This window comes from Parambassis ranga, chromosome 10, assembly GCF_900634625.1.
Source record: "Parambassis ranga chromosome 10, fParRan2.1, whole genome shotgun sequence".
NCBI classification, from domain to species: domain Eukaryota; kingdom Metazoa; phylum Chordata; class Actinopteri; family Ambassidae; genus Parambassis; species Parambassis ranga.
Window position 1 is genome coordinate 24,288,798 of NC_041031.1, and position 11,842 is coordinate 24,300,639.

Below are 11,842 nucleotides of genomic sequence, written 5' to 3' on the forward strand. Positions count from 1 at the left end.
TGTGGTCTTTCTGGTAACACACACAAACACAGACACACAAACACTGCTGGCTTGGTCTTCATTTGTTGTTTAAATGCTACAGTTATATTACACAACAGCACCAGGCCAGAGGCAGCCAATCAGAGGGCAGCGGGCAGCTGAGCAGCAGGATTTGGGGGGGGGGGGGGGTTATGTAACAGGCAGGATTAATAGAGCTGCTGCTGTTCACTGAATACAGAAGGAGACAGACGCAGGTCACAGCTGCAGGACAAGTGTGTGCTGTCTTAGAGGCGGGGTCAGCACCATGCTCCTCCCCCTCCTGCTCACCTTCAGCCTGTGTTTCCTGCTCCACCTGTGGGCCAACCTCAACCTGGCTGTGCTTCTTGTCACAGGACGAACCCACCACCGGCATGGACCCCAAAGCCCGCCGCGCCCTCTGGAACTGCATTCACAGCGTCATCAAGGAGGGGCGCTCCATCGTCCTCACCTCGCACAGGTAAGAGACACCTGGGGACAATCCACCGTTCTCATTTTCAACAGGTAGGATGCATATGTCCACTGAGACGCAGGGACATACCCGAGGACAGGATGGACTTATGGAGTCCTCCTGAATGTCCCTCTGGGATCAAATAAGCCTCTCATCAGTGTCCACAGTGTGTGTCTACACTACCGGCTGATGTCCTTATGTCATGGTGGCGCCTCTACTGTCCTTAGTGTCTGTGTCTGTGTGTGTGTGTGTCTTTGTGTGTGTGTGTGTGTGCCTGTGTGTGTGTGTGTGTCTCCGTCTGTATGTGTGTCTGTGTGTGTCTGTGTGTGTGTCTTTGTGTGTGTCTTTGTGTGTGTGTGTGTGTGCCTGTGTGTGTGTGTGTGTGTCTGTCTGTGTGTGTGTCTGTGTGTGTGTGTGTGTGTGTGTGTCTGTCTGTGTGTGTGTCTGTGTCTGTGTGTGTGTGTGTGTGTGTCTGTGTGTGTCTCTGTCTGTATGTGTGTGTGTCTGTCTGTGTCTGTGTGTGTGTCTTTGTGTGTGTCTTTGTGTGTGTGTGTGTGTGTGTCTGTCTGTGTGTGTGTCTGTGTGTGTGTGTGTGTGTGTGCCTGTGTGTGTGTGTGTGTGTCTGTCTGTGTGTGTGTCTGTGTGTGTGTGTGTGTCTGTGTGAATGGAGCCGGACAGACCTGGTGTGTAACAGTGTGTGTGTGTTTCAGTATGGAGGAGTGTGAGGCTCTGTGCACCAGGATGGCCATCATGGTGAACGGCAGGTTCCGGTGTCTCGGCAGTGTCCAACACCTGAAGAACAGGTAAGTCTCTCTCTCTCCCTCTCTCTCTCTCACACACTCGCTCGCTTACTGTGTGGTGAGCTGCATTATGAGCTTTGAGCACTGGGGGGCGCCACACAGCTGGTGAGCTGAGCTGATCCTTTGGCGTCTTGTGCGTCAGGTTCGGTGATGGTTACACCATCATCTTGCGGGTGACCGGCCCCGACCCCGACCTGCAGCCCGTCATGAAGTTCATTGAGAGCGAGCTGAGCGGCAGCACGCTGAAGGAGAAGCACCGCAACATGCTGCAGTACCAGCTGCCGTCGTCACTCACCTCGCTCGCCAACATCTTCGCCATCCTTGCTAAAAACAAGGAGACTCTCAGGATCGAGGACTACTCCGTGTCCCAGACCACGCTGGACCAGGTACATATGTTCGCTCACATGTGCGGGCGGGGTGATGGGAAACGCGGTCTTCCTGCATCTGATGCATGTTTGTTCCAGGTGTTCGTGAACTTTGCCAAGGACCAGAGTGACGACTATCACTCCAAAGACAACTCCGTGAGACGGAAGGATGTCGCCGTGGACATTCCCACGCTGACCTCCACCTGCGGGGCCATCGAAGGGGGCAGCCAGCTGAGGGAGAGCGTCATGTGACCACCTTCAGGACATCGTGTGACTTTAGGAGGCTGGAGCTTCAGCCTGGACTGACCAGAGAGGGCGGCCCTCCTCTCCTGTTGTGATGTCATACCGATTAGAATATGGCGGTGGGCGGAGTCACCCGCTACCTGATGCCAGTCAATGCAAATGTGTTCCTGCGGCGGCGATGAGACGTCCACGCCAGTTTTAGACTTGAATGACTGCAGTGGGAGGATGTTTGATTGAAGCTGATGAAGAATCATTTTAAGTGGCCGAGGGCTCGACTGCAAATTCCCGTTGATCGCGTATTTATCCTCCGACTATATTTATGTGTAGCTGGAACAGGAAGCGGCTCCTATCCTGTTCCGTAGTTCCACAGCCAATCAGAGTGCTCCACAGGGCGTTGATTTTATACGTTTTTTAAGAAGAGATGATAAAAGAGCAGATCTGTTAGTGAAATACCTCACCAGCACACTACAGTATTGATCAGCATTGATCGGTGATCTGACTGATCAGTGATCTGCTGGAGGGGCCTCGGCTGATCAGACTGCAGCACTTTAAGAGTCCGTCAGTTTGTCTTTGCACTGAAATCAACCTGCTGCTTCTCTTGATCGTGCTGCTGATGAAGAAGAGCTGTTACGAGCCGAGCGACAAAATTAAAGGAAACTCGTAGAACCTGTGAATGAGTCCTTTGTTCTCACACACACACAGACACACACAGACACAGACACTCACACACACAGACACACACACACACAGACACAGACACTCACACACACAGACACACACACACACAGACACACACACACACACACACAGAGAGACACACACAGACACACACAGACACTCACACACACAGAGAGACACACACAGACACACACAGACACAGACACTCACACACACAGACACACACACACACAGACACACACACACACAGACACAGACACACACACACACACACACAGACACACACACACACACACACACAGACGGAGACACACAGACTCAGACACACAGACACACAGAGACACAGACAGAGACACAGAGACACACACACACAGACACACACTCGCTTCATCTTTGTCACATGGAAACAAACCCCTCCAGATCCATCGCCTCACCTATAATCTGAAACCTCCAGGTCTCCTCAGAGCAGCGCTCCAGCTGGTGTCCTGCTGTGTGGCTGTTTGTCCTGCATGGACACTTTTCACTCTGCTTGTCTGAGCTCTGACGTGAGGACACATGTGGACAAACCTCTTGCAGGAATCAGCTTGGCTTTGCAGTGCTACGTCATCAGCTGTTTCCACCTGACTGCGCCCTCTTCTCTCACACCAGCTACCTTCATGTCCATTGAGCACAGTGTGACTTTGAGCTGGAGCCTGGACAGCCTGGACAAGCTGCTGGACAGCCCGGCAGACTGCCGTGTCCCAAGCAGCATGCTATGAGTGAGGAGGCCTGTCCAGCAGCCTGTCCAGCAGCTTGTCCACACAGCGGCGGATGCTGCACTGTGAGTTGCAGAAGGAACCAGCAGAAGGAACCAGCAGAAGGAACCAGCAGAAGGAACCAGCAGGCCTGGATGTTCCAGGAGTTTGAATCAGAAGCTGTTAACCCCTCAGCTGCTACCCTCAGTGCCAGCAGCTAGCATCACCTTTCAATGAACAAATCAGCAGGCACATGAAACATCATGGAGGTGGAGTTTTCTTTATTGCTCACATTTAAAGGCACAGTCAGTCAGTTTATGTAAAGCAGAGGCCCCGCCCACCTCAGCACCCACGCCAGTGATGCTAACAGATAGAAATGTGGGTGGCCATCTTGTTCTGTGATGGCCTTCCTAATGAGACTGTCAGAGTGAAGAAGACAAGCCCCGCCTCCTGCCCCATATCAAAAACGAGCAGCGCAGGTCCCAGCTGTGAGAGTCCACCAGGGAAGCAGGAAGCTAACCAAGGCGAAGAGGCCCAGCCCAGAGTCCGTCAGCCCAGCCTGTTTCCATGGTTACTTCATAGGAGAGAACGGACACGGATACATGAGCCGAGACCTCTGAGACTCAAGATGGACGACGCTGCGCCTGACTGAGGCAGAAACAGATCATTAGCGCCTGATGCTGTGTGTGTGACGTCACAGGACGGAAGGCCTCACCTGCAGCCACCACTCGAGCGTCTGTGTGCGACTTGTGGCGAACTTCAGCTCGCTGGTCGGCGCTCTCGAACCACCAGAGGGCGTGGACTGACCACAACACAGTGACATCACCATTAATCACACAGTGACATCATCACGCCTCAGACTGCAGGTATCTGGGTGGTACCTCTGTTCAGCTGTCCAAACTCGCTGTGGAAAGCTCCGACCAGTTTGCCGTACCCCGGTGCATCATGGGAGCTGATGGCAGCCTGGAAGTCTTCCCCCCAAACGGCTGGACCACCAGGACGCATCTGGAAGGAAGCCAGCTCGTACACACCTGAAACAGATTCACCGCTGTGATGAGCAGCTACACCTGGTCACTGGAACACGTCAGACAGCCAGCGGGGCTTACCGCCCTCCTGTGGCGGCCTCTGCAGGCGGCTCCAAGGAACCAGGTACGTGACCTCGTTGTCCTGAGACGTCAGCAGCGGTATTGCCTTGGAGATATACTCCGAGATCCAGGATGGGTCCTGAGCCAGGGCTGCCCGCACGGCGGCCCGCTGAGCGTAACTGTCTGAGGAGGAGGGAGAAGGTCAGCCCCTGGAGGAGGTCCGATCTGTGACAGAAGCAGAGCGACCTCACCATACTTCCACATATGGAAGACCTGGTTCAGGCCGCCATACTCCACGCTCCAGTAGCCAATCAGTTCAGAGTGTGCGGTACGCAGGTGGATCTTCTCGTTGGTCAGCTTGAGGAAGGCGGCATTCTGGTGCGGGCGGATGCAGTAGGTGCGGAACTCGTAGAAGGCCGAGTGTTTCTGCTGGGGCCCGGTGGAGAGGCGCGCATCAGGCTGCAGTGACAAAAGAAGACAGCAGAGGGCTCACTCTGAGGGGAAACTGAGCACTGACACAGAGGCAGCACACTCACATCACTCCTGCACTAATAACCCAGTCAGAGCCAGGCCCACGTCCTACTCTGAGAGCCTCTACTGCCATCTGCTGGACTCCACACCCCACTGCAGCACAGACATACGTGATGGTGGACCATGAACCTCCTGTGCGTGTCAGCGGAGGCAGAGAGGCCCTCAGGTGTGGGGCCCTCATCACACTCTGACCTCGAACCAGTCCAAAGATCAGCAAAACACACACACACAGACACACACACAGACACACACACAGACACACACACACACACACAGACTTATACACAGACACACACACACAGACTTATACACGCACACACACAGACACACACACACACACAGACTTATACACAGACACACACACACAGACTTATACACGCACACACACAGACACACACACACACACAGATTTATACACGCACACACACACACAGATTTATTAGATTAAGATTAAGATTAAGAAACTTTATTAGTCCCACAATGGGGAAATAGCATTTTTGCAAATTTTATACACACACACAGACACACACACGCACACAGACATGGACACAGACACACACAGACTTACACACAGACACACACAGACTTACACACAGACACACACAGACTTACACACAGACACACACACGCCCACAGACACACACAGGCTGGGCAGTGCCGTGGTTCGTGGTCGTGTTGGACCCACCTGCGCGGCAGCAGCAGCAGCGGTTCTGCGCAGCGCCGCGTGCCTCAGCGAGCGGCTGATCTTCAGCATGTCGTCAGTGAAGTGAGCGAACATCAGGAGGAGGCTCTGCTGCTGCTCCTCCCTTTACTCCTCCACACGGGAGGAGCAAAGATCCTCTGTGAGCGGACTCTCACTCCTCTGAAAAGAGGAGGAGCCGTACCCTGGGTCGGCCACTACAGTTTTTTCTGATTTTAAGCACATTTCTGTAACTATTGGCTATTTGTGCAAAACTCTACACACAGATAAAAAACCTTACACCAACTCAGCAAAACATTGTAGATCTTTTGCAAAAGCCAATACATCTTGCTTAACTCTTCAAACCTTTGTAAAAATGGTATTTTTGTACCACACAGTTAACACAAACCATCATATTACTAAGCACACAATGTGCCAACTACACACTGATGGTATTAACTGAAAACACATCTGGCTTCTGCTTTCTCTGTGCACAAGGTCTGTCCATGTGAGGTCAAACCTTTGTCATAAATAGTTCTATAAACACACAGGGAGTATGAATGTTTATTCACACATCAAAACAAACACTAGAAAACATACAGTTTCACTGAAAGAGAGAGAAAATCAGTCTCATTGTCTCTCTGGGTCCGGCCACAGAATCTCATCATGCAATGTCTTCTAGTCCAAGGCACCGGGGAACATGTCTCCTGGAGTGCCGTATCCAGGCCTGACATGATGCCTGGTCCATATCCTCGCATGCCTCCTTCCAGATGCTGGATGTCTATGATTCTGTGGAGTAACAGTTTCAGTTTTACATGTACAGTATTGTTGTTTTTCTCATTAGAGTATGGTACACCTACAAAACTTAGAGTGAGGGAACTGTACTAACCCATTCTCATCAATATGTCCTCATGATGCTTGCTACAGTGTAGCGGCTCAGGCTGAACCCGTTGTCCAGCTTCCCTCAGGGTCATTCCATGGTTGATCACATGATCCACTATTGTAGCTCCGATGACATCAGTAATTCTATTTCTTCTTACCCTTCCTCCTTCCTCTTCACCTCCTCCTCCTCTTCCTCTAAATCCACCTCCTAGTCTTCGTCCTCTTCCTCTTCCTCCTCTTCCTCATGTCCTCTTCCTCCTCTAATTCTCTCTCTTCTCAGTCTTCTCCTCCCTCCATTGTTCTCCACACTGAAGCTTACCTGTGGCTTATTTACAGCTCATGCTGATTGCAAAGTGAACTAATGATGTAAAACAGTTCTCACATGTGACAGTGTAGCCAGACAGTTGGCAAAGCAGTGTAAACACCAGCCATACATGTGTGTAGTTTGACTAGGAGTGTGTTGATCAGAAGTTGTGTGTAAAGCAGTGAGTTGTGTTTACAGTTCAGCACAAAGATGTTGTGAAGTGGATTATATTTATACAATTGCAACTTGTGTGTTACAAAAGTGCAAACTGAGTGTAAAGCTGCTTTTAGCTTTGTAAACTCAGTGAGAGATTTTAATATAACTATTAATAGTTTTAGAAATTGTGCTATAAGAATCATTGATAGTGTTTAAGCATTCAGAAAAGCTTCAGAAAAAACTGTAATTCCTGACTTTCCGGCAGAGTGAGCCCTCTGTCGATACGCTCCCTGGACGCAGGGCGTTGTGACGTCACGGTGTGGAAGCGTTCCCTGGTCTGTACTTTTATTTGTTCGTGGTCTCGTGGTCACCGCCTGGAGCCACTAACGAGCAGCTTGTTAAAATACTGTTTAAATATTGACGCCGGAAAAGAACTATTATTATTATTTGGACGGATGTGACTATTTTTACGTCACATCCGTCCAGGAAGTACACAGTGCAGAGGGACGCGGTGGGTCTCGTGGGTTGTGGCGCGGTGTCGACATGCTGAAGGTGCTGCAGGTGTGTGTCCGCGGCCACCTGCGGAGGGGCCTTTGTTCCCGGGCCCGCCGGGCCCCCGCTGCCGCGGGCCTGGGCGCTGCGCGGCCGCCGCGGGACGCAGACGTTGCCCCGGGTCGCAGCCTGACCAGGGGAGGAGTACGAGCCTGTACCGTGGACCCGCACCTGGAGGAGCAGTTCCTGTTCCTGGAGTGTACAGGTAGGTCTGCAGGTTCTGTAGAAACAGTGAGACAGGTGAAGAACACCTGCAGTACCACAGGCCAGCAGTGGTACTGCAGGTGAAGAACACCTGCAGTACCACAGGCCAGCAGTGGTACTGCAGGTGAAGAACACCTGCAGTACCACGGGCCAGCAGTAGCACAAGCATCAGTGCTTAAAGTACAAATACTCTGTTCTCCTGCTTCAGATCCAGAGGAGGAACCACGTCAGGAGGACGGCGGCCTCCATCCGCTCAGCGTCTCCTCTGCCCCTGGTCCTGGTGCTGGCTCTGGGTCTCTGGCTGATGGTCTGGTCCGCCCTCAGAAACACCTGCGGTCTTTGGAGCAGCAGCTGCAGGTGCTGAGGGGTGGCGCCCTGCCCGAAACGGATCCAGACTCCCTCATCGAGTTCCATGATGCAGACTTCCCGCTGGATGACAACGTCCTCTCTGCAAAGAAAAAGGTGAAGAAGAAGAAGACGGCCACAGAGAAAGGCGAGCATAAGGTCTTTGGCTCCCCTGACGTGGATGAGCCCGTCAGTGACACCGGCTGCTCCGGTTGTGGCGCTGTGCTGCACTGCACTGCCTCCGGTGTGCCTGGGTACCTGCCCAGCGAGAAGTTTAAGGAGCTGCTGCAGGAGGGACGTCTGAGCGGGGCCACCTGCCAGCGCTGCCACCTGTTGACTCACCACCACAAGGCGCTGCACCTCCAGCTGTCCAAAGACCAGTACCGGGACGTGGTGCGGCAGATCCGGCCCCACAAAGCCCTTGTGCTGCTTATTGTCGACCTGCTGGATCTCCCAGACTCCATCATCCCCGACCTGCCCGACCTGGTGGGCACTAACAAACACGTTGTCGTCCTCGGGAACAAGATCGACCTGCTGCCCAGAGACTCGCCCAACCACCTGCAGCGAATCAAGAGGCAGCTCTCGCAGTACTGTCAGGATGCCGGCTTTCACTCGCAGGTGACCGACGTGCACCTGATCAGTGCCAAGACCGGATACGGCATCGAGGGCCTGATCACCAGCCTGCAGCGGGCCTGGAAGTACAAAGGCGACGTGTACCTGGTCGGCAGCGCCAATGCTGGCAAGTCGACACTCTTCAACACGCTGCTGGAGTCCGACTACTGCAAGTCCAGAGCCTCCGACGCCATCCAGAAGGCCACCATCTCCCCGTGGCCTGGTCTGCTCCACGCTACATGCACCTCTAAAGTACTGTGGTTCTGTCGACTTCTCATCATGTGACCATTCTTTCATCTGTGGTGCATTCAGGAACAACTCTCAACCTGCTGAAGTTTCCAATCACCAACCCAACCCCGTACCGGATGTTCAGGCGTGAGGAGCGGCTGCGGGAGGCCACGCAGCAGACGGAGCGCGAGCTGTCGGCTGACGAGCTGAAGAGGCTGCAGCGCCTCAGCAAGCAGGCGTACTTAGTGGGTAAGTCCAGGAAGGCAGACGTGGAGGTAGGAGAGGGTGCATCAGCTGCTGTTTGAACAGGTTTCCCTGCTCAGGTCGCGTCGGCAGAACATTCAGGACTGACGGAGCCAGACCGAAGGAGTTCCAGTTTGATCCTGACAGTTTGGCATTTGAAGAAAACGGAGATGGAGAGACGCTGACGACAGGTGAGGAGACGGGTGATTGGACAACTGGACCTGTGCTGCTCGATGTTAGCCGTTAGGGCCCTGTTTGTGACATCACTTCCTGCTTGAATCGATTAAGCCAGTGTGTTCGTGTTGTAGTTGAGGAGGTGTCAGGGAGGCTGCGCTGCTGATGGTTCACGTGTGTTTTCGTGCCGTCTCTGATCTCCGTGTGGCCTTTGACCTTCCAGCTGCCTCCAGGTTACCTCCTGAGTTGACCCACAATGAGCTGAAGGACGCCCACTGGCTGAACGACACCCCGGGAATCATGAAGGAGCACGATGTAAGCAGGTCACAGCTACATGCCTTCACCACCATCATCATCACACACTGACATGACGGTCTTTGTCCCGCTCAGATCCTCCCCCTGCTGAGGGAACAGGAAGTGAGGTCGGTGGTTCCCACTCAGGCCATCATCCCGCGGACGTTTGTGCTGAAGCCCAGCATGAGTCTGTTTGTAGGAGCTCTGGCGCGGATCGACTTCCTGCAGGTCAGAACAGATCAATAAGCCCATTGATGATCATCATTACAATCACCTGCACGGTCCTTAGCTTCATGCTGACAGTAGCCCCCTCTGCAGGTCCCTCCGAACCCCAGACCAGCTCAGTATAGAAGCTGAAGGACACGGCTTTGACAAACATGAGGCAGTAACCACCATTTACACAGACACAGACACACACAGACACACACACACATGCAGACACACAAAGACAGACACAGACACACACACACAGACAGACAGACCCACACACACAGACACACACAGAGACACGCAGAGACACACACAGACACACAGACACACACACAGGCACACACACACAGACCCACACACACAGAGACACAGAGACACACACAGAGACACAGAGACACACACATGCTCAGATTCAGACACACTCTGTATATAAGTATAAGTGTATAGAAGCTGCTTCATATTGAACCAGAACAAAAGAACTGGGAGATTCTTCACTGTCAGTCACCTGATCTTAGGCCAACAGAGCTGCTGTTCACTTACTGAAGACGACCGAAGGCAGATGAGCCACAAACAAGCAGCAGCTGCAGTAAAGACCTGCAGAGCATCTCAGGGGAGGGAGCAGCTTCTGTCCATGGGGAATCCGTTCCTTAGCAGTTATGTTAGTTTGTTCCATTATACATACATGAGACACCACGAAGTGTGTGTGCGTGTGTCGTGTCTTTAGCAGCAGGATGTTCATTTATAACCCTGACTGTGTTCAGACCTCTTTATTGTTGAGTTCAGTGTGGGTCTGATCTGGAGCTTTTCTGTGTTACTGTGCAAACAGACATGTCTGAGGTTTCTCTGCCTCCAGCCATGTGTTTCCACAGAGGTGGAATAGTGAGTGATCAGAATCAGAATCCTGTTTATTGCCATGTAAGTGAGGAGGACTGACGTTACCTTAATGATTGGTGCACACATAAAACGTATAATAATTAACATGAAATAAGATAAAAATAAGGTAAATAAGAAAAAAAAATAAGGTCAAGTAAACAAGGTAAATAATGTAATCCAAGAGTAAAGCTATAAACTGACCTGACAGACATACACTGAACAGAACAGGAGTGGTGGTTGTAATGGCAAACAGACCCTGATATGAAAGAGTGGAACAGGTGTGTGTATGTATATATACACACATGTATATACCAGGGACTAATTGATAGGCTGATTATTTCTCTGCAGGGGGAGAAGTCCTGCTGGTTGTCTGTCATGGCATCCAGTCAGGTCCCTGTTCATGTCACCAGCCTGGAGAAAGCAGATGGCGTTTACCAGAAACACGCAGGACACCAGCTGCTGGGGGTGAGTCCTGCGGTCGCAGCGGTCACATGGTCACAGCCAGGGGTGAGATGGACTAATGGTCTGTGATGCTGCATTCAGGTACCTGTGGGAGGGTCAGAGCGTATGAAGGACTTTCCAGCACTGGTTCCTCAGGAGGTCCAGGTTGATGGGCGTGGTTACCTGGAAGCTGCTGCTGACATCACTCTGTCATCTATAGGTAAGTGCACCTGAACGCCACCTGTCCGTCTCACGGCTCGGTCTCATCTCTCTCGGTCTGTTTCTCCAGGCTGGGTGGCGGTGACGGCTGTGGCGGGCGACCAGCTGCTGTTGAGGGTTCATGGTCCGCAGGCTGCGGGTTTTGGTCTAAGGACACCACCGCTGCTTCCTCACATTGTTTCTCTGAAGGGGGAGCGCATCAGAAAGTCTGCAGCCTACAAACCAGTCAAAGCTGCAGGGCTGCTGGACAGCGGGTTGTCAGCCCATGGAGCCGAGCGGCTGCAGGTCAAGAGGAGGAAGAAGTGATTCAGGCAGACGGGAGGGTGAGGGGGCAGAGCGCCAGGAAGCACGTCTGTGAGGGCAGGTGGAAGTTGTAGCGCTGCTCCTGACGGCTGTGACCTCAGTGATGTGTGTGTGTTTCAGTGTGATGTAATTTAGTAAAATATACATGCTTATTGAACTCACGTTAATCAGCTGATTTGTCGTATCATTATTACTGGTGTGTTTGGAGCCAGCACTGAGGC

At 52.4% G+C, this 11,842-nt stretch overlaps 3 protein-coding genes across 3 annotated transcripts in view; 2 read left to right on the forward strand and 1 right to left on the reverse strand.

Moving 5' to 3' along the window:
* The window catches only part of LOC114442186 (ATP-binding cassette sub-family A member 1-like), a 26,946-nt gene extending 24,402 nt beyond the window's left edge, over nucleotides 1–2,544 (forward strand). The window contains 5 exon segments of the mRNA XM_028415539.1: nucleotides 1–13; nucleotides 372–475; nucleotides 1,177–1,269; nucleotides 1,409–1,652; nucleotides 1,731–2,544. The exon segment at nucleotides 1–13 is cut by the window's left edge and continues 122 nt beyond it. Coding sequence (XP_028271340.1) covers nucleotides 1–13; nucleotides 372–475; nucleotides 1,177–1,269; nucleotides 1,409–1,652; nucleotides 1,731–1,883 — 607 coding nt within the window. The 3' untranslated portion in view covers nucleotides 1,884–2,544.
* A 1,006-nt stretch (nucleotides 2,545–3,550) lies between these two features.
* On the reverse strand, nucleotides 3,551–5,708 carry nipsnap3a (nipsnap homolog 3A (C. elegans)). The gene is made up of 6 exons (XM_028416556.1): nucleotides 5,588–5,708; nucleotides 4,623–4,830; nucleotides 4,393–4,554; nucleotides 4,168–4,317; nucleotides 4,002–4,088; nucleotides 3,551–3,934 (listed from the first exon to the last, which is right to left on the reverse strand). The coding sequence occupies exons 1-6, from the start codon at nucleotides 5,678–5,680 to the stop codon at nucleotides 3,858–3,860; spliced, it is 777 nt and encodes a 258-aa protein (XP_028272357.1). The 5' UTR covers nucleotides 5,681–5,708; the 3' UTR covers nucleotides 3,551–3,857.
* A 1,676-nt stretch (nucleotides 5,709–7,384) lies between these two features.
* noa1 (nitric oxide associated 1) lies at nucleotides 7,385–11,788 on the forward strand. The gene is made up of 9 exons (XM_028415782.1): nucleotides 7,385–7,680; nucleotides 7,888–8,859; nucleotides 8,949–9,113; nucleotides 9,188–9,298; nucleotides 9,505–9,596; nucleotides 9,672–9,803; nucleotides 11,007–11,123; nucleotides 11,202–11,319; nucleotides 11,389–11,788. Exons 1-9 carry the CDS (start codon nucleotides 7,467–7,469, stop codon nucleotides 11,622–11,624), a joined length of 2,157 nt encoding a protein of 718 aa, XP_028271583.1. The 5' UTR covers nucleotides 7,385–7,466; the 3' UTR covers nucleotides 11,625–11,788.
* Nucleotides 11,789–11,842: the final 54 nt, after the last annotated feature.